This window comes from Dicentrarchus labrax, unplaced genomic scaffold (assembly GCF_905237075.1).
Source record: "Dicentrarchus labrax unplaced genomic scaffold, dlabrax2021, whole genome shotgun sequence".
Taxonomy (NCBI): Eukaryota; Metazoa; Chordata; class Actinopteri; family Moronidae; genus Dicentrarchus; species Dicentrarchus labrax.
The window spans coordinates 11,761,603-11,782,495 of record NW_026136706.1 but is presented as its reverse complement, the minus strand read 5'-3'; the positions used below and the strand labels follow the sequence as shown (position 1 = coordinate 11,782,495).

Here is a 20,893-nt window from a genome sequence, read left to right as displayed (position 1 = left end):
GCCCCTAATATGTATGGCTGCATGCACATACATATGCCTGTCAAGGTATACAGTAAGTGTAAGGTATATAACTGATTCGTGTTACTGTTTTTATGATGATCACTGTCACAAGTACAGTCTAAGCCAGTCATGGTGCTGCCACTACAAGCCTGTGAACACTAGATGGCAGAGTTGAGTCGCAGCCTGCAGCCTGTTAATTGCCCCCGCCGACAGTCTACCTGGGACACGTTAATCTGTTTCTCATTCAGGGCGGAGAAAACTTCTCACTTTTTTTCTCATCAAGGAGGAGCCTGCAGACACACCGACATGCACCAAAGTGGAGGCTGAGACACAACTTGGACTGTGTGGAGTAAAAACTCGTAGAGAGACAGTCCTTCGGCAATGCTTATCCGACGCCACGCAAGACATTGATCACCGATCACCGGGACTGATCAGCCGCCGGCAGACCCCGCTGTGCAGCAGAGAAACCAGACCATTGTGCCCCCCTCTCTGAGCTCCAGGTAAGACGTCTGAGCAGCTCCGCTCTCAGGAATGCAAGGACGGATTGCTGCAAGACTTAGGGGAAATTCCTGAGCAACACTTATTATGCCAAACAAACATGTGCTTTACAGTAATTTTACTTCTAAGAAAAATATGTATGAATTGTTATTGTTTTTGCAGTAGGAAATACAGGCATTAGGACAGAAATAGTGCAAATGCATTTCAAAAGAAAACAAAGTCCATAAAGTTTATATTGCTGTTTTGTGTCCAAAGTAGCACAAGTGACACCAAACACTGTTTTTCTGGGATGACATATTATTTATTTGACATGCTGATTCCAACAGGCCAAAATGTACCTCTAGGGCTATACATGTAGATATGTTTGTTTTGCATGAGATTGGAGGAACACACTCCCAATATTATTATCTGCATGAATGTCATCTACATGAAATACCTTTTTGAGTACCGTCGGTGTGTAACAAGCATATCCCCAAATACATTCTGAAGTATGTGAGAGGTATCGTACGTGTTGGTGCAAAGGTTGTAGCCCAAGGTGGAAGACAAATGGGATTGTTTCTCACATCCCTAGCTCCAGAGTTGAGGCCTGAATTGCTCTTTGAGAAGGCTGTGATTTTTGAATCCCAAACATGATGTGAACACTGACTGAGTGATGATTTTGATCAGTGTGGACATAACAGAAAACCACGCAGTAGCAAAGGAGTTTGGGTAATTAATTTCCTGATAATAAATCATTTCAATGCTGCTAAATAAGCCCTATCTCTCCTGTGGTATATGATGTGTCGCAGAGATTGCCTATGACACTGTATTTTTGGCTGTGTGTTTGAGCAAGTGTGCGTTTGTGACCTTGCACACCTTTCTCCTCTATCTGCATAATTGTTTTTTTTGGTGCCGCCTGACTGTCCCGGGCCCCGGGGCCCCGGGGGAAGTCCTGCCCGCAGACAGGCAGCTCGGCCCGGCTGGGGACATGCCGGGTCCTGCCGAGCCTCTGAAGTCTGCTGGCTGGCTTTGAACTGTAGCTGCTGGAGGTGGAAATCAATCTGACTCTATCCCCCCTCCCTCCGCCCCCCCCCCTCTCTCTCCCTCTTTCTATCTTTCTATCTGTGTCTCTCTCTCCCCCTGCAGCCCCCAGCACAGCGCGTCTCTGCTGCCATTGACTCTTTCATGTTCACAGGTAGAAAGGCGAAGGAGACACAGAGAAGAAACAGGGGAGGGAGTGTAACTCATCTTCAAAAGCGGTTCATATGGTTTCTGAGGATTAAAGGGATGAAGGCAAAAAAACTAACAAAGCCAGCGCCTGTAGTCATGATCATCCTATACTAGACTGACGTGAATAATTTGTTTACTTACTCGCCGCTCTGTCGCTTAATGCTGCTTGGTACTAGAATTCACACAATGACCCTATTTATTTTGGAGTGATATCATTGAAAGGGAAGAGATTCTTGGGTTTTTCTTGTGAAAGTTATTGTTGAGATTTATTTCACAGCTGATTCCAATCCACACAGCATATCCATTTCCCCCCGTCGAGAAATTTATAGAGCTCAGGAGGCCTGTTAGGGTTGAATGTTTCATAATGCTTCACACATCTAAGACCAAATTCTACTAAATACGTCAGAGAGTTTACATATGGAAGTTAAGTTATTTCAGCTCATTAGGTTACTACATTTAATTTATGGCACAACTTTTTGGTTGAGCCTTTTATCCAAACTGCCTTACAAGAGCCAGGACCATGTGCAAGAACTATAGTATTCCTTTACATATTGTAATGTATAGGATTGTAATAATTGTCTATGAGAATGTAAGACTTATTTATAGATTTATAGAGACAATCCAGAGATCCAGTAGAAGATAAATCCAATGAAAGTAAAATGTTGTTGTCAACTTCATCCCTACAGTGATTTGTTTTCAGGATTTTTATTACATCTGGAAAAAGTACAAAACGACTTCACTCAAATACTTCTTAGTACTTTAGTCAGATTTAGTGTAAAAGTCGTACTAGTAAAACAAAAAGAGTAGCTTTCAACATGTGCATTAGTATTTTTAATAAAAAAAACATAAAAAGTCCTTGTATTAAAGTCCAAAGTGACAGTTTAATTAACTTGTACTTATTGTAGGTATGCAGTCATGAAGTATCAATAATAAATTCATATTAGTATAAGTATAAGTATATTTAAGTCTATGTTGAGATTGCTGAAAGCACTGGAAAATAAGTATTAATTAATGTGAATTTGCAAGGCCTATCAGCAGGGTTTTACCCTGACAGCATTTCTGAAGTATTCAGTAATCAGTATGCTGAGGATCTGATACAGCTCAAACATGCAGTATGCACTCTGTTGAAAAAACAAGAAACAAAAGGCTTCTTCTGACAATAAAACCTTCCTTATTGTGTTCTAAATAATTTGCCATCAAAACCGTCTCCTCAGGCGGCGTCGCTAATTATTGCTACACAGCTCACAGTCACCAGGAACAGTCAAGGTTACTTAGAATAAGGCAGTGGATCTCCAGGACTCCCCGAGGGGCTTCCATGAGGTCCTCGGCAGAATGAGAGGTAGCTGCATTTCATTATATTTTAATTTACACACAATAATCTCAGTGAAGCAACATAAAAGGAAAAAAACGTTTCTAATCATAGGTTTCACTCTCACCGCGATTGTTTCCCCATGCGCAGTGCAGACAGTTCAACAAACCAATACTAAATCAACAGTTGAAACCTCTCCATGTAGGCCCGGGGGAGCAAGTTTAATCAAATTGGGGTTTGTGGTCTAATTTGTGTCTACTTAAGAGTCCTCCGTATGGGTAACCTACTTCAGTTACTCATCAATTTCTTCTTCTGAGAGTCTGGCACTTAATGTCTTACATTGTGGAAAAAAATACATTCTGATTGAGGTCTTGAGAATCATAGTTTATATAATACACACAAATCTTTGCGTTTGTGCCTTGAGATGAAGCTAAAACAGATTGTTTTGTGGTGTTGGGTGCTTAAAGGAAGAACTCTTTCCCAAGATTTTGTGTTTCTGTATTGGCTGGTGAGACAGTTGGCAGGTGGGAAGCTAGTGAGCGGACCCCTGTTTAGATGGGTGTAGGATCTGAGGCGATTGCGTGATCTTTACTATGCCTACCCGGTGTAGCTCATGGTGGCAGGTGAAAATATGCATTACTAGAAGTAAGCATGAATGCTTCTGTTGGTTTGCAACTTTCAATCCGCTAAGTACTTAAACGCTTTACTTTTTCAATGGGTTGAGGAGGATTTGCGCTTTGCAGATTCCTCAGACCTCACAACCACATCCATCCGTCATGACTAGCTGCTGCTCAGACTAGAATTATCCACCCGCAAGAAACACTCCAAGAGCCCTCAGATTTGTTTGTACGAAACCCCCACAAAGGCTACTACAAACCTACAGTTTATTAATGTAATGCTGACGTAGAATACAATGCTAATTTATTTGACTGAAAACCAATGTTTTAAGTAAAGTCATTTATACTAGAGCGGTGGTAGTATTCTTGTGTGGTACATTCTTTAATGGTTCATTATACTGTATTGTCTAGAAACAAAGGGATTATTATATAACAAAGTAAGCATCATAAGAGACACACTTTCCCAAAAACATTTATCCTAATATATAAAAGACTGAGAGGATGGCACTGTTCTGTGATCCCTCTACGGCAGGTTAGTTAAAGGGAAGCAATAAGACGTGCAGATGATGGCTAGTGGCAGATTAGGCTTCCCACCTACAGCCGCTGCAAAATAAACAGAGACAGAGACAGGGAGAGAGATGTTCTGCCCCAGCAGAGCTAAAGAAGGGAACAAGGGATCAGGGAGAGGAGATGATGAAAGACAGATCACCGGCAGGCAGAGAATCAAAGAGACTACTGACTGACTGGAGCTGGGATAGGTGTGCGTTACGAGAGTGTGTGTGTGTGTGTGTGTGTGTGTGTGTGTGTGTGTGTGTGTGTGAGACTTCTTTTCATGTGCCCTAAGAGTTTGTTTTTCCCTGCGCACTGAGTGGGAAGCTGACAGTAAGTCTGTAATTAAAGCAATCAAAAGATGAAGAGAGATGAAGAAACATCACACACACACGCACATACACAAACACACATTTTTCATTTAGTGCTCTGGCAATATATTTAAGTCAGCATTAATATTATTGGTGGTGTGTTTCTCTGCTGCTTAGAAGATCTGCACATTATTTAAGAAAATAAGTAGTTACATGGAGTCTTTCTGCTGTAGATGATATTTGAGCCATCATCTCTCTGTGTGTTCCAGTTACAGTAGTTTTCTAGTCTGAATTGTCGGCGGGAATTCAAGTTGCTGCAAAGCATGTTTTGACACTCCTGTGAAAATACAGTTCACGCTGATAAACTGTGATGCTGTAGTTGGATGATGGGATTGGAGTAAACTGAGTTTCTAGTCAGCAGACGAGAGCCAGCTGTTGTCTGAGGTTTGCGTCTGTCTCCAAAGTTGGAAATCACTTTAATCATGGGTTTATTTTCACATCAAACTTAGACAGTAATCACGTTCCAAATGAGACTTATCTATTTCTGGCTCATTTAGTTCCTGATCACTGAGCCTTGATGGCTACTTTGTTCAGTGAGTTTGACTTCCTTTAGCAATGAGGAAGACTAATAAACCTATAGAAAAGTGCAAGGGGAATGGGACTGAACATTTGCAAACATGTCAGTAGAGCAATGTATGAGACTGAATTACAGAAATGTGATAATGATTGATGACATTGCCACTATAGTGCTGTCTCTTTCTGTTTAGATCTCTGTCCAATCAGTAAGTTCTGTTTAGAGAAGTTTCGAGACACACTCATGGTCTGATTCAGCTGAATGTGAAAGCGGTTGGTCTAATTTGACTGACAGCCCTGCCACCACCCCTCTATTTACTCTCCAGCTGCCTCCAAATCATAGAAAAGGAGACAGAATGCCAGCAGCACATTCCTCCTTCATAATTCACTTCACAAAAAAAGACAGACAGGGGCACTTATAATTACTTAAAAGTGGATTGACAGCGGAATGGCCAAATTCTTGAACGCACACTAGGAATTATTACAGAGAGATGGAGAAGAACATTCAGTAACACTTGAACTGAGGCGTGTTTTGATGCTTTTCAAGCAGATTATTAGAAGGACAGGTAGATGATTATGGCCGCTGTACAGTTAATGACATGGTATTAAGACCGAATGAAATTGCCTGATTTCTTTTTATTCTAGAAAATTGTAAGACTAGTTTCTCTCATTATAATATCCTCAGAATTCAGAATTCACAATTACAGTGTTAGCATTCACTTTGTGGGGGCTGTAGTTGTACAAGTCCTTCATCGTTGACCTACTTAAGTGGAAGACCTTACAGGAAAAAAGTGGATAGAATCATAGGCACAATCATTCAGTGTAAAGATTAAAAAATATGCTAAAAGTAGTCTTATTAGAGTGGGTTTTTCACCAGAGCTTGTGGAGGTTTAAATGACAGACTGCAGTAACTTGATAGAGGGAAAATCCATTAGTGGTTTTCTGTTACATGTTTTATCTACAATCCTACTTGGTTGACATTTTATTACCTGTGAGAATTCATATCATTAATCTTTAACTGTTATAATTTCCCAGCATGTATTTCATTTTCATTAATTATGAAATTATGCTGCTTAACCTGTTAGTCTGTTGTCGCTCAATAGCTAGGTAGATGAAGCTAGCTAGATTTAGAGCCTGTCCACACGAATACGCGGCCTCACCCAATACGATGTTGTTTCGAAAAAAATCTCCTTAAACACGGCGTCGTTTCCAGAAATATCTGCGTCCACACGGATTCACTGAAATGACCCAAAACGCTGTAGTACATATGCCAGGCCTGTATGTGGCGCTGTGACGCCGCCACACCAATATACTATAACCGGAACAGAAGCCATGGAGCATGCGCTGTTTACAAACAAGTAGTAGTAGTCCGCCATTGTTGTTGTTGTTATGACGCGTCTTTCGCCGTTCAGACGACTCCGGGCAATCCAGCGTTTTCGGATTTTCAAACGCCGTATCTGTCTGGACGCGAGGCCGATACGATAAATTATTTATCTGGATTCAAAAAAAACTTCGTGTGGACAGGCCCTTATATTTGCTACTGTTAAAGCTAGTTTGTTTGGTTTAGTTGGCGTGAAGTTGTATACTTAGCACTGACATGTGAAGTAGGGATGGAAATCAATAACCTATTCCAGTTGAGAACTGGTTCCTAATTGTCCGATCCATCGTAACCAAAGTTTTATGCAGAAACTCAATCACTGTAACTCTTCTCTTTTTATATTGTCTTTGGACTCAGACATAATAAAAAAGTTGCGTTAATGCTGAAAACCTCTGTAGGGCTACTCAGTTTGGGAATCGACAAAGAATTGGACCGATAAGCAGGATCGATAATAGCACTGGTATCAATAAAGTCCAATCAATTCCCATCCCTAATGTGAAGTGGGACAATATATATAAAACAAACAGTGCTTACCCTTACAGAAATGATCTACATTCCTAACAGCGTTTTCTTTAGACTGACATCTGCTTCATGTCTGGTCAAGCTAACGACCATCTCTGCTTCTGTCAGGGGCTCAAAGATGGTGTTAGTGATATACTTGCTGCTTGGTTGCCTGGAAAACGACAGGATTTGGAGTGTGTGTGAGAGTGAGTTTGAGATCTTCTTTTGGATTTGGCAGGTTGAGAAGTCGGTCTGTAAAAGGATCAAATAATTGGCTTCTTCAGGGATATACGTAACTCCTCAGCACTGCATTGATTCCCTTTGGAACTCGTTTATGGCCTGGAAGCAGAGGGATTATGTGTGGGAGAGTGTGTTTATGGTAGGGTTTGGTCGATATCTTGGTTAGCTGATCTTTGGGGCCAAAATGATGTTTAATTTACAGACTGATCAGATCTTTAGATTTAAAATATATCAGATTAAAAGACAGGAGAGGAGGTTGCTTGAAAGAAAAAAATAAGCAAGAGAAGAAAGGGAACGATTTCAATGGAAAACAGATTTTCCTTTTAGAAATACCAGAATCAGGATGACAGAGACCCCTGGAACCGCATGCTGCAGATTTATTTGTCATCAGAAATGAAGTGCCATGGAAGAGCCCACAAACCATCCTCTAAACACTATCTTCATCTTCTTCATTGGTCTGCTCCTTGGCCGAGTGCCTTTGCCACTGATTAGCCTATTACTTAATCGGGCAGGAAGTCATTATCAGCCGGCATAATGAATATCCTTTACAGGGTTAAACACAGATGGTGAAAAGCCATTTCCCACAGAATCCGTTGGTAATGACACTGTGGCAATGGCATAAAGGTAGAAAGATATATAGTACAATGCAGAAACTTATTTGGCTTATTTCCAGATAAAATCAATGAATGGAATTAAATTAATGAGACAGGAAAAGAGACAGAATGATCAATGTTTACCACTGTAGTATCCATTATATGGTCCAGTAAACAACAACCAAAGTTGGCACAGGTTTAGTCCCTTTAGTGCACCAAACTAGTTGAGTGTTGGCACATTTTCTGCCTCTTGTGTGTCATAATTTGAGCACTATTTGTTTTCCGAAATCCAAACAAAGCTGGTCGGTTTATTGTACATGTACATAAAGAATATTTGAAGTAGGCTAATTGCTGTTTTTGGCATTTGCCACTTAAATGACCCAAACAACAAAATAAATGTGCTTCATTCACAAGTTACTCTTTTCCATACACATGTGCAGGCTTGGCTCGACTCGGTTTGACTCGGTGCAGTTGGTTGGGTGCATTTTGGCCCTACTCTGGAGATGGTCTTGGGCGCAGCTCGGTACACATTGTTAGATAATAATTAAGTAATGTTTTGTTTTGTTTTTTATCTTGAAACCGGCTGGATCTACGGTATCTGCTTGGGTTCAGTTGTTGGGTAGCGGACCCCTTTGGCTCAGTTGTGTGTTCCATTGAACTTGTTGCATTTTGCTGTGGGATCTTGGTGATTTTGTGAATCTCCCAAATGTTACACTCCAGCCCTGAGACCAAAGGCAGAGTTAGCAATGAAAAAGGCTACATCACATAGGGAATTGGGAAATACATACTTTGTCAGTATGATTGTGGTACCAGAGATGTGACTATTGTTTACAAGTAATGATGAATAGCCCATTTCCCATTAAAAAAACACAACTAACATAACCTAAAGTGTTTTAAAATATTCTTAGTCAGCCAAGACCCTTTCACTTGATTAGTGGACTTGAGCCAGTCCTACAGTAATAATAATGAAATAATGCTTTGTTTACAGAAATGAACACACACTTACACAGTAAGGTCTAAATCATTACCACAAAGAATAGAAATGCAAGGATGAATAACAAGAGACTGACTGGCAGTTGTGGGAGGATGCCTGCTCCCAATGCCAAAAAATTAGTGTAGAGAATAAACACGAGTCCTTGTTTTATTAATGTATGTGTGTTTGTATGAGCTCGTCTATGGGAATTTCCATATGGCAAACCCACCTTTCACCTACAGGGTCTAAACATCCTTACAATGACTTTTAGCCAAGTCTGTCACATTTAGCTGTCATATTTAGCTGCAGTCCATATCAATACAGACTAAATTCCACTTTGAAGTTGTGAGCTGGATTCTTAACGATATTATGGCATTATACTTGTCACTGTAGGCCAGGGAGTTTTGATGAAAGATGTCTTTATATAGGCCTCATTGAATTGAATTGCATTGTATGAATTTTTGAGGTCAAAGGGTTTGTGCATTTTTTTAATGAAGCAGAGTAAATTGTCTTCCCATAGTTATGTGGCATTTCATATTGGATTTCTACTGCTGACAAAAAAATGAAATGAAAAATAGAGATGAAGACAGACTTAATGAAGGGAGGGAGAGAGGGAGGTTGCAAAAATCAAATTCAGTCTAGCAAACATTGCAAAATAATGTTTTAACAATTTGTCTAGAAAAAAATCAGCTCAGCTGTTTTTCTGCAGCAGCACCGTGCTTTAAATTCAGACGTCCATACTGGGAGCTGTCCAGTATGAACTGGTGCCACAAAGAACTGCACAGACTCAACCTGGTAATGACACAGCTAAAGACAGAAGGGTTATTTATCAGAGATTATGTGGTCGTTGGAAGATTAATACCCTCGGGGGACGAAAGACTTGGGCTGACTTTCATCTCAGACCTGCCCCGACAGAGAGAGAGGGTTAGAGAGACAGAGAGAGGGTAGAAAGAGGTAGAAGAGAGTGTCAGGAGACACTGAGAGTCTTCAAACACAGTGGTGTGTGTGTGTGTGTGTGTGTGTGTGTGTGTGTGTGTGTGTGTGTGTGTGTGTGTGAATGTACGTGCATCACTTTAACCCCGTAATGAGTAGCCTTGAGGGGGTCCACAGCCATTTGGCAGTTCTTCGTTTCCTGATTTAAAAAAAGTGCTTTCTACCCTTTTATCTCTTCAGCAGTGACACACAACCCCATACACACATGCACACATGCACATGCACACACACACACACACATGCACACACACACACACACACACACACACACACACACACACACACACACACACACACACACACACACATACCGGTTGTGGTCTTACCACAAGATCTCGTGCAATTAAGCCTATTCTGCCCTCAGAAGCCAACTCTGTGTATTTATAGGCCATATATCTATTTGTTAATGTGTTGTGTGTGTGTGTGTGTGTGTGTGTGTGTGTGTGTGTGTGTGTGTAAGCTGTAATTAAGCAAGATCAAACCCTCGAGGTTGGGGAATTAGCCATCATTGAAGATCAGAAGGTTTTTCACTCAAGTCTGCGACATGGAAGAGTGAAATCAGAGGTTTTGGAGCCAGACAGACAGATTTTGACCTGAGATATCAGATAATGGCGGCTTCTTCCTCCCTCTCTCTTGTTGTGTTGAATTGAACTGTTGTGACCTTAGGGCACATCAATCAATAACATGCTATTATGCAGAAAACTACAGTGTCAGTGCATTTGTTTTCTGGTCTGCTGCCCCTGAGGTTAAGGCAGTGGTTCTTTTTGTGGCATGCTCCCCTGGCTTGCTCCTTCCAAAAAAAAAGTTCACATTCTCTCACCCCTCAATTTTTATCAATCATCAACAATGATAGGGGAAGCAACTAATAAAAAAGGACCCATGTTGAATGTTAGTGAAATAAAACAGCATATGTCTATAAAATAATTTCCTTGCATACAGTATTGTATTATGTTTCAATATATTGAATGGCTACCACTAGCCCTAGGCTTTATACCAGCCCAGAACCACTAATGTATGGTCAGGTTTAGGCAACTAAAACTTGGTAAAGGTTAGTGATTTATTTCCTTCTTACTTTTTGTTGTGCTGTAAGAACATCACACTAGTTACAATACAAAACATAAACATTAGATGATTACATACGCTGCCAATTTCACATTTAAACAATTCAATTTTTTTATTATTGTTGCAAATTGTGCAAAGGGAACCATATGAGTGACTAATGGGATATGTTTATCAAGTCACATATGCAAAGTTCTTTATTATAAATGAAGGTTATATGACCAGGATTGGAGATTCATCCCTTTGAGAAATCTCCTGACAGAATTGTTATTTTATTTTAATGTACATCATTGGAAAAAGAAAAAAAAAAACTTAACTGGAAATTTTATATCCAAATAAAAAGGTACTGTAGCATTAAACCAAAAATGCTCCATGGTTCCATATGAGTAACCCCAGTAAAAGGTTTGTCTGTGTATATATTTAACTCCTCACACTGTTAGTGTGAGTGGATTTGACGCAGGTGTGTTAGCAGTGGGGTTTAGGATCTCACAGGGTCTCCTGTCAAACGAGGAAATCAGACATTCATCTTCCATGGCCAAGAAAAGTATCTATATACACATCTATACTTCTACCTGCATCGTTCTTTTACATCTAGTAATTAACACTCAAAGGGACTCCATGAGAAATGTACTTAATAACAGTAATTAAAGGTGCGTTTGTGTATATCCAGTGTGTGCCAGTGAGCGCTTGCTTTCACTCCATCAAGGTTAGTGTTTGGGCTTGTCGTCTTTACTAATCCAGCGTACATAAATATGATTTAAAATCTTATTTTGCTGTAAAAATAAATGTTGCTTTGGTAGACAGGAATGTTCGTAAGTGTTATGTTTTTGAGGCTGCTGATGGTATCCAGTTCTCATTTTCATGTATTATATTCGTCATTACAAAACAGTGACTTATATTTGATCTTAATGGCCAGAAAATTAATTTATCCACTTGCTGAGCTGATCAAAGGACAGTGCATTTTCATTCCCTAAGCCTTATTGACACTGATATGGTGGAGTTTGTTAGTTCAAAATATTAAATGAAACCTTGTAATTACTTGTAGATTAGAAGCAAATTATAAATGATAATTGGAGAGAGTCATTTAACACCCAGCAGCTCCACATTATTTGTGGAAGCCTACATGCTTCAGGAAGCAGACAGAAGCAGCATTCAGTCAGCATGCTCTTATCTGTACTGCAACCCTGTCTAAAGACCACACACACACACACACACACACACACACACACACACACACACACACACACACACACACACACACACACACACACACGGATAAAGGATAAAAAAAAACCAGTGGCATGCTTGGGAAAATGGGATGTGTCGTGAATATTACATAATTTATTGGGTGGCCCTTTAAATGAATATGTTTCTGTTTAATCATGGATGCAAGCTGCTTGTGCTGTGTATTTTTATAGACATTAAAAGAAAACAAAACCGAGGTTTTGGTGTGTGTGTGTGTGTGTGTGTGAGTCGAGTAAACAGTGAGCAAAGCAACAACTCAGCTTCAAGTAAAAAGCACATGTTCTAGCAATGATTCAAAGAGTGCAAACCTCAGAGGACACTGAACGATTTGCTGTTTCTTACTATTAAACTTTTCCATTTGAGGGCAGTGATTTACACCAGAGGACTCTGTGTTTTCTGGTTATATATCTATATTTTATTTGCAAGTTGTTTGTGATTCTGGCCTCATCGTTTCAATTCAAATGTGGCCTTAGTGGTGATTTTTTTTTACCAAAGACCTTAGCCAACACATATCCTTTCAATTACAATATGACGACATTATTTACACACACACACACACACACACACACACACACACACACACACACACACACACACACACACACCGACATACGAATGCTCCATGCTCAGTGCAGATCAAGGCAAAACCAACACACAGTAAATACATTTGAAGCTTGATCTTGGGGACACATGTACAAAGAAAGAAACAAGCAATTACACCCATTACCACACATGCACATGGACCCACACAAACATGCAGATATATGTTAACTCATGCCTTCTGAGAGAAAACCATGCAGACTTTACAAAGTGTTGCTATCAACAGCATTAAAAGTACAGCCAACCAACCAGCCATCATTTCACAAGTAACAAACACATCTTGACACATTTCTCTCTTACCCGGTGCTTTCGGGGCTTTTACACCTTTGCAACCTGTTAGTTTTCTTGCCAAAGCCATTAAAGCAGTCAGCCGCAGGACACAGAATAATTCAGCTTGGTTGCTAAAACAAACAGGCAATCTCCTAATGACTGTTTACCCAACGTCCACTTCGGTATCACAGCCACTGTGCGTGTGGAGTAGTACCTCAGCCATTTACCAAATGTTTTTTAACTTTAAACTCATTTTGGTGGAGCTGTGAACTGAAATATATATATTTTTCTTATCAATTCGATTCAATATTACTCTCGAGCCTAACTTTAACACCCTCATGCAGTACAAAGCTACTATGAAACAGTAGTATTACAAGTACTAGTTATAGCACTCGCAGGTGTGAAACCAGAGTCAAATGCTGTTTTTACTGGCATTTCAACTAAGTTTTGGATTTGGACAAAAACTTTAACCCAAGTATGAGAGAGACATAGCAAAGAAATAGGCAGATAATTAAATGTTATTAAGTGATATCACCCACCTTTATTGAAGCAGAGGTTAGCCAACGGTGATGTGTGCTTGCAGTTATGAGCCAGAGGAATGCCACGGGCTGTTCTGCTGCTATTACATGTTTATGGGCAATGACGTGATGGTTAACGGGACAGTGAACTCATCTGGGCCACACACACACACACACACACACACACACACACACACACACACACACAACGTGCCCACTGACAGCACTACTGTTGGCAGGAATGCTTAGATTCATGACTTTGCTGTTTTGTAAGTGAAGTTTGGTGCAGAAGTGTGATTGCATTACAACCAGTCTCAATTTCTCTTTGTCTTTCTCTGTGGTCTCTAGGAAGAAGACGCAAAGATGTCAGAGAGGAGAAGTCAGAAGAAGTCCATCTTTCTGTCCTTATTATTAGTAAGTTTTCATTCTTTCCCTTGGTTTCCTGTCTCTTCCTCTTTAATTGCCTCTCTTTTTTTCTTTTCCTCCTCTGCTTCACCTCCTCCTTCCTTTTGCTTCCCCTTCCACTCTTTAAAAAACTGTCAAGCAGTAGCTCCAAAATCCTCATTATATTTCTGGTATCCTCAGGATTGGTCCGTCAGTATGGATCACAGCCACAACTGACTCCACACTTGGCACTGCTTCATCCAGACTTGAGCTGTTATGTGCCAGCAGCTTGCACAACTTTGCAGCACTTGTACCAATTAGTCAACCTTAGAGTTTTTCAGAGGGCAGATATCTTCATAATCTGACTGGGAATCTTGAGATTCTCTGCTTGTTTTGATGTTGAGACCCACTGGCAGTGTTCCCAACAGCCTCCTCCACCTTACCCTCACCCCAGACTCTGTTTGCCTCTGATCAGTCACCATGTGCACATGCAGGCTGACACAAGAGCACTTAGTGAAGAAGAAAGCGATATTTGGACTAAGTCAGTGGTGTCAGTTTACTACACAACCAAGTAGTGAAATAAAAAATGCATTGCCACTAATTCTGAAACCACTTGTATAAACTACATTTCTGGAGAAAGTGTAAGAATGACGAATGCAACGGGCACTGCTGGTGTCATATTGTACAATATTATATACAGAAACAACACTGAAATAGGGGCATTGATGTGTTTTTCTGACAATGATGAGCTTAAGTTGGTGGTAAAAAGTAACTCTACTCTACATTTACTTGAGAACTGTTGTATTATATGTTAACTGAGCAATTCTTCTTACTCCACTACATTTTAGAGGAAAATATTGTACTTTTTATTCCATTTTTCCGCATTGTAAAATATTAAACTACCCAACAGTATATCCAATTTGAGCTTAACTGGTTAGTCAATTAAGAGTCAGTTATCAGAGTATTAATTGGCAAATGTTTCGTTAACTGATTTTGATTAACTCATCAACTGTTGGTTGGATAAAACAAGAAATACGAGGAAGCCAATTTGAGCTCAGGGTAATTTTGATGGACTCACTATGTTCTTATGTTTTACAAACCAAATAATTAATGAATGTGTTGATATCAAGAACAGATAAATTAATAATGAAATGTATCTTTGGTTGTGGCCCTGTACAATAAAATAAGCTCCAGCTTAGCCAACCACAAGAGTAAAACTCAAAATAATTAGTACAAACTATATAGTATAAAACTCTCATTTAATACTTTTACTTCTGATACTTTAAATACATATAATCCTTTTTACTTAAGCAGTATTAACATTTTCAGTACAGGACCTTTACTTGTAATAGTACCGTTAGTACAGGGTCTGATTACTTCCTCCACCTCTGGTTTAAGTAAACACTCCATATTGTATATTTGCAGTTCTCATGCCAAATTGTAATATAAATTTAACTGTTAGGAATGACAATAAGGACCTACTGGATGCATTGTGATTGTGCAGAGGTGTACACTCCTAAATATCGCCCCCAGAGCATTGTGGGATTGTTGGTTTTGTAGAATTGTCCAGTGGAGAACATTGGTGTGACAGAAAGGTTTGTTTTTGCAGCTGTGGAAAAAATGTGTAGAAGATCATTATTGCAATTTCTTCAGAGATGAACAAAGTTCTGTAATGCAAACACGGTGGCACATGGCTCTTCACTGTGTCCACAATTTAAACATGGATGAAAATAAATAGGAAGCTTGTTTAGTTAGTTACAAACTTAGTTCCTGGAAGTGTTGAAGGGACAGTTTTCTTATGAAGTTCAGTTTACTTGTCACAAGGAGGCTCTGGAGGATTTTTTTAATGCAGAAATCCTGCATTACAAGCTAAAGTGTGGAATTTGAAAGAAATAGGCATTTACTGAAGAAGGCAGGATGGGTCTTAGGAAAGATGCTACTGAGTTACAATATGTAACATTATGAAATGTAGGATCCAGGAGTTCGACCCATACCAAGGACTAAGGGTCAGGATATCTCTCATCCTCTATTGCTTTCATGTTGACCACTCTTTTTAGAAATGTCTTGTGTAAGCAATTTCTTTTAAGAGAGATAGAAATAGATTGATGAGAGGAAACACTAGTCCAGAATTCCCCCAGAATTGTTATTTTCTTATTTCTCTTTCTTGATTAGGTATTTTTATTGAACCTTTATTACCACATGAAAACGACAAGTTCAGATTTGGACTCACTGTGGAAGAAGAAGGCATTAAATCATTGTTTGTTAAACTGTATTTGCACTGCAGTAACTGCACATCAGGTGTGTGAGGTAAAGGTCAGTTCTGGTTTAAATTACAAACAGATTACTTGGCCTGAGATGATTGGGCTCAATACAAACACTTCATAGACACAGGAAGTGTACATTTGTATATTCTCTCAAACTTGTGTCTGCTGTCATGAGATGATTATGAGGACGAGGAGGAAGAGAGTTGTTATTAAAACAATAGAGAGAAGATGGAGAGAGTTAGTCATGCACTCATTCTCTTTGCCTCCATTATTTTCTGGACTGCAGATGATTTTAAAAAGTCAGTTAGTTTGTTTGGAAAAGAACAAAGTGTGCTGGTAAAGCTATAAATACCAGCTGCTACTTATTACAGTGAGCCACAATGACAAAATGCCACACACACACACACACACACACACACACACACACACACACACACACACACACACACACACACCCACACACCCATACAATACATAAACACATACACAAATACTGGTATTGAGCAAACTCTCTAATGACACACACACACACACACACACACACACACAGAGTCATCAAACAATGATCTCCACTAATCTGAGTATCACAGATGAAGTTGGGATATTATGTTTGTTTTCTTTGCTGTTTGGTTTTAGCCAGTTACAATAATGATGTAGATTCTTAGCCCTTGGTTTAACTGAATAAATAAGCCATCATCCACTGCAGTCATTTTGGCTGCTGTTGCAGATGCGGAGTGTCAATCATAATTAACTTTCAAATGTCTTAAAAATAAACAATAAAATGTACAACACAGTGTTTGTTTTTCACAGTTTAACAGAAAAAATAGGTTCAAAATGTGACATATCAGTAGGCTACAGTCATCAGTCCACCTGTGTTATGTTGGATATGATGCAGTTTGTTTAATGACACAGTATTTATTGGAGAACTGATCAATACTATTCGGTCCATCTATGGGAAGACCTTACTTTAATATCAACTAATTCTCTCACACTTTCCACAGAGTGTGCAAGTGTTTGTCCCTGATATTGTAAATAAATCTGGTAAGCCTAATCACAAAAATTAGGGAAAGTACAAGTGTTTTTTGTACATTTTATATTCAGAAAATGTCAGATGTCTGTATATGTGTATATAAATGCCAAAGACTAGTGTAAGGAGAAAGTTTAAGCAAATTCATTACATTAATTTTTGTTTCAGGCGTTGGTGGTGGTAGTCAGACAAAATAAGCATTATTTAAAAAATCACTGAAAACTTGTGGTAGGTGTTTGAATTTTTGAATTCTTAAATGTCCAGTGTGTTTTAGGATTCATGGTCTGGTTGAGTTGCGTCGAACTCCCTTCACCCTCCCCTTCTAAGCGCAAAGGAGAAACTATGGTGGCCAGAAATTGCGAATGCCTTTATCTCAGTGCCAGTGTTTATGTAGTGTTCCAGTTCAACATGATGGACTCCATGGAAGGCAACCTGTGTTGTTTGTAGGTATAAAACAATTATTGTAAGGTAATAAAACATAACTATCATTATTTTCAGGTGATTATACACTAATGAAAATTAAGTTATTAATATTATATACAATTTCTGTCAATAAATCCTCCTAAATGTCACACACTGGACCTTTAAGACAAATTACTTATCAAATACAGTCTACAAATTAATTAAAAAAAAATCTCTAATGTTATATATTCTGCGGGTATCATTGAAATGGTTCAAACAAAACAACTTCTAAATTTGAATGTTGACATATACATTTTTATCTGTAATTGATCCTATGGACAGCAGAAATACAGATTTAGACATTTAAATAAATATAAGAATACATCAGTATATGCAGTGATTCATTCATAAATGGATATAAAGGAAACAAAACAAACTAAAATAAGTGCTAAGGAATAATGAATGCATTTATTCATCACTTTTTGATGAATATTTTTTTGCAGGTCTGGTACTCATCTGGATATTATCCCTTCCTCACCAATCAATGTTGAAGTGCCCTCGAGCAGGGCATTAACCCTCAGTTCCGTTAATCGATGGAGCCAGTAGCATGTTTGTTTTTACAAATAGAAAATGTTATTGATATGTCATGCAAAAGTCTCACTTGTTATGTCTGTTCTTCTCTCCCTCTGTATGTCCTTATGTCTCTCTCTCTGTCAATCCAGGTGTGTTGTATGTTTGCTAGTGCGGAGTATTCCAGCTGTGGAGAGTATGAATTCTTCAACCAGACCAGTAACAGTTGCCAGGCCTGCCCCCAGTGCCAGCCAGGACAAGAGCCACATATGGTGAGACATTGTTTGTCACTATAATGAAATAACTTTTCATGTATCTGTACTTTTTGAGTAAATTCTAAAATCAGTCTTTGCAATGAATTGTGGGAAAGGAGTGGGATAAAGGTATCAAGTCAATATTAAATTATAGTCCTATAAAATCGATAAATACCATGAAAACTGGCCTTATGAACCTATAATGTGTTATTTTTGTTCAGACTACCCACTGTACACACACACACACACACACACACAGGACCTGTCACTGACATAATGCACCCCTAGCCCCTTACCCAGTGCCTAAGCTAATTCTAACCCTAACCCTGAAACCAATTCGTAACCCTCAAACAGCACACAGTGCACACATAGCTGCACAGTGAAGAGTGTCTTAATTCAAATGAACAATTTCTTATGGTTTATTGCTCTCATTGACATCGGTGTGAAGGCATGCATTATAGTGAATGACTTGCAGTAGTCAGATAGTGATTTAGCCTCCATCAGTCAGTCTGCCGACAGCCAAAGCAAACAGAGCCAAGGTAAACGCTTCAGTTGGCATCCCGAGGTGCCACACCCTATTAAGAGAGACAGCCGTACTCAAGGGGTGAGCAGAATGAATTATAGTCCCTGTAATTTATTCGAGGGCTGCAAACATTTTATATTTTTAGCAGTCTAGTATTTCAGTATCTACTTTTAGACGGCTGTGTTGATTTAAGCATGATGTAGCAGAGGGAAGATTTCCTTGGCTCTTTATACTTACAACACTGGGTGAATTAGAGCTGGATCAACCTGTACAAATGTGGTGAAATAATTACAATAAATACTCCAATTTATCTAACGTTTGTTAGTGTCGGTTTTTGAAAGTTGAGTTTGGAAATAAGTTGAGTAGATCACACATTAGCGAAATAAAGATGTTAAATAATGTTGATAGGCGTTTACAGTCTTTTAAATCCCGAATGAATAATCACATACATTTCCGAATAAATGTCATGAATTTCTGAAAAAACTTGCTCACATGCTCACAATGACAATGCTACCACGCTGATGTTTCGTAGGCTAGCCTATAATGCTTACAACGGTCACCATCTTGGTTCAGCAAGCTAACATTTGCTAATTATCACTAAACACAAAGTACAGCTGAGGCTGATGGGAATGCCATTGATTTTATAGGTATTTGGTCATAAACCAAAGTTAAATCGATACAATCTATTCTGTATATAATCCCATCTGTACTAAATTTCATGGCAATCCATCCAATAGTTATTGAGACCTTTCACTCTAAACCAGTGATACCAGTCTTGTGGTGGCACTGGAGGTGAAAGCTGAAACTGAACTCGGTTGTTTCATCCTTCACGAAACTGGGAATAATCACAACACTCTCACAACACTTCCTTCTTTTCTTCCATCCTTTCTTCAGTTCCATAAGCACGCATAAAAATCTGATGATTTTTCCAGCTGTAAGTCTCTTTTTTCCTTCCTTTCCTGCGTCCCTCCTTACTGCCTTGTGTTCACTAAGCTACCATGTGCTTCCACAGTAAGCATCCATAACAGTGTGTTGTGTTTGAACTTGTAAAATCAAGTGATCCACTGTCCGAGACAGAGACAGCAATGAGAGGCTCAGTCTGATAAGCACAGAGCTCTGTTATAGAGTCATTTAGAAATTTGTGAGCGATAGAAACATGAGAGAAGAAAGACGTTTAATCAGTGAGATGAGAGCCCCCTTTGCACTTTCTCCTGCCTGTCTGATCCTCTGGGTGCCACGGTCTGTAATTCATGTGTTATTTTGTTCCCCTGAGCTTTCCCTGCATGTGTGTGTGTGTGTGTTTCTTGACACCCTTTTAATCATGGGATAACCATAGGGTTCCTCCTCACAACAAAGACTTCAGAAAGTACGCTCTCACACACACTTACACACACACTGACACTGCAAAGCACATCACACAACGATAAAGACATCCAAGAACACTTTTAAAATGCATCTTGTATCCAGATTGATTGCGTGTGATGTAGCTGGATTACATTTTCATGCTAGTTTACATGTTGAACATAAATACTGAAGTCAGACTTATATTTCTGATTTCCTAACTTTATTGAGTGACAAAAGTGATGTTGAGATGAGGAAACATTGAAGGATTGGGTATTGCAGTTTCAAGGCAGCTTGGATGGTGTGTGAAAGCTGTTTAACATTGGGGATATGCTCCCTGAGGGGACCCTGTGGCCTGGTGGTTTAAGATGCCTAACATGTACTGCAACCTCCCCCGTTTGATTCTACTCGGGGCCTTTGTTGCATGTCATCACCCTCTCTCTTTCCCACTGCATTTCCCTTCTCGGTCAACTTTCAAAGTAAAGGCGACAATGCCACAAAACTCAATTCTAGTTTTGCTCCCCGACCTCCTGGATTTATGATACGCAAGAGTCAAAGTGGCGACAAATTTGCTTTGAAAAGAAAGAAGCTTTCAATCAGAACAGCCTTGCGTGAACGAACAGAAGCAGAACGATCGTGATCCTGCGTACAAAAAGATCCAAAGCGAGCTTTAACCCAAAGCGACAAGATGT

The 20,893-nt window shown here is 39.4% G+C and overlaps 1 protein-coding gene across 2 annotated transcripts in view; it reads left to right on the top strand.

Moving 5' to 3' along the window:
* The first annotated feature begins 297 nt into the window (after window positions 1-297).
* Window positions 298-20,893, top strand: part of edar (ectodysplasin A receptor) — a 39,642-nt gene continuing 19,046 nt past the window's right edge. For both annotated transcript variants that reach the window (XM_051403955.1, XM_051403954.1), the window contains exons 1-3: window positions 298-500; window positions 13,785-13,850; window positions 18,236-18,355. In XM_051403955.1, the coding sequence (XP_051259915.1) occupies window positions 13,800-13,850; window positions 18,236-18,355 (171 nt within the window). In that variant the 5' untranslated portion in view covers window positions 298-500; window positions 13,785-13,799. The remainder of the gene's footprint in view (window positions 501-13,784; window positions 13,851-18,235; window positions 18,356-20,893) is intronic.